This window comes from Macrobrachium nipponense, chromosome 6 (genome assembly GCF_015104395.2).
Source record: "Macrobrachium nipponense isolate FS-2020 chromosome 6, ASM1510439v2, whole genome shotgun sequence".
Taxonomy (NCBI): domain Eukaryota; kingdom Metazoa; phylum Arthropoda; class Malacostraca; order Decapoda; family Palaemonidae; genus Macrobrachium; species Macrobrachium nipponense.
Window position 1 is genome coordinate 12,388,816 of NC_061108.1, and position 3,618 is coordinate 12,392,433.

Sequence of the window (3,618 nt, forward strand, 5' to 3'; positions counted from 1 at the left end):
CTCAGATACTCTCCGCTGCTCTGCTGCCAAACTCCTGCTCTCTGCCGCGCTCTGAACCTGACTGGTTGTTCTGCCCTCCAGAACCTGACTGACGAATTTTGACGCCATCCAACAGACGTCAACTCGCCAGCAATTAAAAAACAAAAACAAAGGAGGCAACAATCCACCAAGGGAACAATCGGCAAACGATTGTTCCTAACAATGATAAATATTGTTTTGTTAATGCTCACCATAGTTGTTTTCATATGTATTGTCAGAGTGTTAGTTGTTAACAAACTCAACACCATTAAGACTTTACTGAAAAATTTGCCTTCAAGTAACTGATATAATAGCATTATTGTATGTATATATAACCATTTTGATTACTTTCAACATTGTATTTTTTATATATGTAATCATTTCTATAATTTTAGGCATTGAGGTCACTGCCAGTAGGTGGCCGAGTGTTGTTAGGAAACAACAAGAGTTTGTCTAGTATATAGCTAGGAAAATTTAGTTAGGAAAACCACTGGTAGAATATATATAGTGAAAGTAGAGTAATGAAGGATCTACCAGAAGTTAAGGTAGAAAAGGGAGTAGATGTGTACAGCATAAGTCTGCACGAATAGCAGTTTCGTAAACCAGACCAAAACATTGGCACTTGTTTTTGAAAACAGTAAAATGCAAACCGAACCAGAAAATATGAATTTTGACTCCTTCAGTGGGTGGTTACCGTCAAGGGACGAAACCAATCAAACTAATCTGGAGGTGGCACCGGAAGTAAGGAGAGCCATTCATGAAGAAGTAGGATGTGTCCTAGAGAGTAGTTAAGGAGGAGCTAATTGAAGTAGTTAGGTCCAAACCTCATTTGAAGTTATAGAGAAACTCAGTCAAGAACCAGTCCTTATACGGGGAGGCCGTGTTCCTTCTCACTCTGTTCCATTGTAGTGTGATAGTAGTGTATTGTGTAAAGTGAACTTTGTACTTTATCTAATATAAGCAAATTTTATGAAGTGGTGTTTAACTTGCCCAGAGTCCCGAGAAGTTACTCATGCAAAATCAACTAAACGAAACTCCTGAGAGACATAGTGAAAGAGAATAAATAATTTAAATGTTCCTATGAGAAAAGAAACTCAACCGTAACAAGTGATAAATGAAAGTTAGCCCATATGACAAATAACCTTTCAAACATTACCCGTAACAACGAAGAGAACCAGAAGAAGAAGAGAGAGAATAAGAACTCGTAAGTACGCCACGCAAACATAACGAAGAGAAATAAAAATAAATACCCGTCACACGTCGGGATGTTGAGGAATGTGGCGCCCGCCATGATGAACTCGAGAAAGCGATGAGGACAACTGGCATTTCTAACAAAGTCCATGCCCATAGACGGAATGTGACAATTAAACCCCGCGAATTAAGTAACTCTTCGGTAACTGAATCCAAGAAGGACAATCAGGCTGACAGACAAGAAATTGAGGAGCTGAAGAAAAGGAAAAATCGGGTGAAGAACAAAAGCTCCAAGAGTTACCAAGCCCAGCTAAATGAGGTGAAACTATTCTAAAACGGGGAAAATGCAAACCTCGTAAGAAAAGAGCGAAAAAGCCCAAGAACTGTGAGAAAGTTGAAAAAGATTGTTCGGCGAAGGATCGTCAAATCGAGGAACTAGAAAAACGAATACAACTTCTTGAAGATGAGAAGGAGGGAAAGTAAGGATTTGGATGAAATCCGAAGGAAATACACTGAAAAACAATGTGAAAACGAAAAACTTGGTGAGGAATTGAAGTAAAAGAGAGAAGAAATTAAAAACATGAAGATAAAGGTCCGTAAATGTGATAGACTTGAAAAACAGTGTACAGAGAAGGGTCGTCAGAGAGAAGAGCGAGAAAGGATAATACAAGACCTCAGAGATGAAAAGCTAAAACTGACTAAGGATTTGAAGGAAATGAACAAAAAGTATAATGAAAAGGAAGCGGAAAACGTGAGGCAAGTCAACAATGGTCTGAGGAGAAAGACTGCTCAGCAAAGGACCATCTCATGAAGGAGCAAGAAAGATTAATACAAATCCTTGAGGCTGAAAAAGCAGTATTTGAAAAGGTTTTGGAAGAAATGGAGATGAAATCGCGGTTGCTGCTGCTGCCGCTTCTCACCATGAAATCGCTGCTGCTCCTCAAGATATAATCGCTCACGATATAATCCCTCCAGGTGCTGCTGCTCACGATGTAATCGCTCCAGCTGCTGCTGTTCACGATGTAATCGCTCCAGGTGCTGCTGCTCACGATGTAATCGCTCCAGCTGCTGCTGCTCACGATGTAATCGCTCCAGCTGCTGCTGCTCACGATGTAATCGCTCCAGCTGCTGCTGCTCACGATGTAATCGCTCCAGCAGCTGCTGCTCACGATGTACTTGCTCCAGCTGCTGCTGCACACGATGTAATCGCTCCTGCGTCTGTTGCTGCTCCCAATGTAATCGCTCCAGCTGCTGCTGCTCATGATGTATTCGCTCCTGCTGCTGCTCACTAAGTAATCGCTCCAGCTGCTGCTCACGATGAAATTGTGGATGCTTAGACCTTTGCTGCTGAGCTATCGGCATTGGGTCAGCATTACTGTTCATTTCATGCCGATGGTTTCTATCACATGACCTTTGCTTTTCTTCATCCGTACGAACAGTTTTAGATTGTCTACATCCTTTAAATAACTCCTGGAAAGCTTCTTGTAATATTTCAGGCATGTCTCTGTGCCTCTCTGGGTGGTATAACATGGACAAGTTTCTAAAGGCTCTAAGGATATCGGCCTTTTTGTCAGTCTGGCTTAGTTTCTCCCACTTTGCTTGCTTTTCCTTGGCATTGTTTAGATTTTGCCTCGTTTTCTCAGATGGTAAAAGCCTGTAAACCATTTCAAAATCTTGCACGGAAGTTGAATCAAGGCCCTCATCCATAAGGTGCTGCCCTCGTAACTGATATACTTTCCATCCTTGAAGTCCCTTTTCAATTGCCATACAACAGTCCATAATAATAGCCAAGTTATCAGGCTTTTCAGCTGCAGACTTTGCAGTGGCCCTGAAGACATGCAGAAGAACTGCTTCCATGTTCACGGCGTCACCGATCCTGTTATCCATGTAGGCAAATATGCCACCTCTTATTAATTTGCTCTTTCCTTCATTACCATCCTTTTTTGTGTGTAGATGCCTCTTTATTTCATCTCATAATTCGTGGTTTCTATGTTTGATTTTATTTATTTATTTATTTATTTATTTATTTATTTATTTATTTATTTATTTATTTATTCATTCGTGATACAGCAAAACTTTGTGGCGTTTCCTTTAGATTCAGTAATTGATAAATAAATAATTGTCAACGATCTTAAATGACTCTTGTTTTTTAAATTTACCTCTGTACTAGTCGTAACTTATTGTTCATTTAGACTGAAGATGAACCCAGGGAAGGGTTCGAAAGCTTTCTGTAAAGTCTTCAAAATTATACACGGACTTTTTACACTTTGTATTATTGTGGACCCTTTAGAACATGATATATACTCTCGTGATAGAGAGTTTTTCCCTAATAATTGGATTATTGATTCATTTTATCAGTTAATACGGCGCATTTTTCTTACCTACCTATGCTCTCACACGATTCCGAAA

General features: G+C 39.9%; 1 protein-coding gene across 1 annotated transcript; it reads right to left on the reverse strand.

The window, feature by feature from the left end:
* Window positions 1–2,034: 2,034 nt before the first annotated feature.
* LOC135216314 (sex-determining region Y protein-like) lies at window positions 2,035–3,096 on the reverse strand. Its single transcript, XM_064251485.1, has one exon. It carries the CDS (start codon window positions 3,094–3,096, stop codon window positions 2,035–2,037), a length of 1,062 nt encoding a protein of 353 aa, XP_064107555.1.
* Window positions 3,097–3,618: the final 522 nt, after the last annotated feature.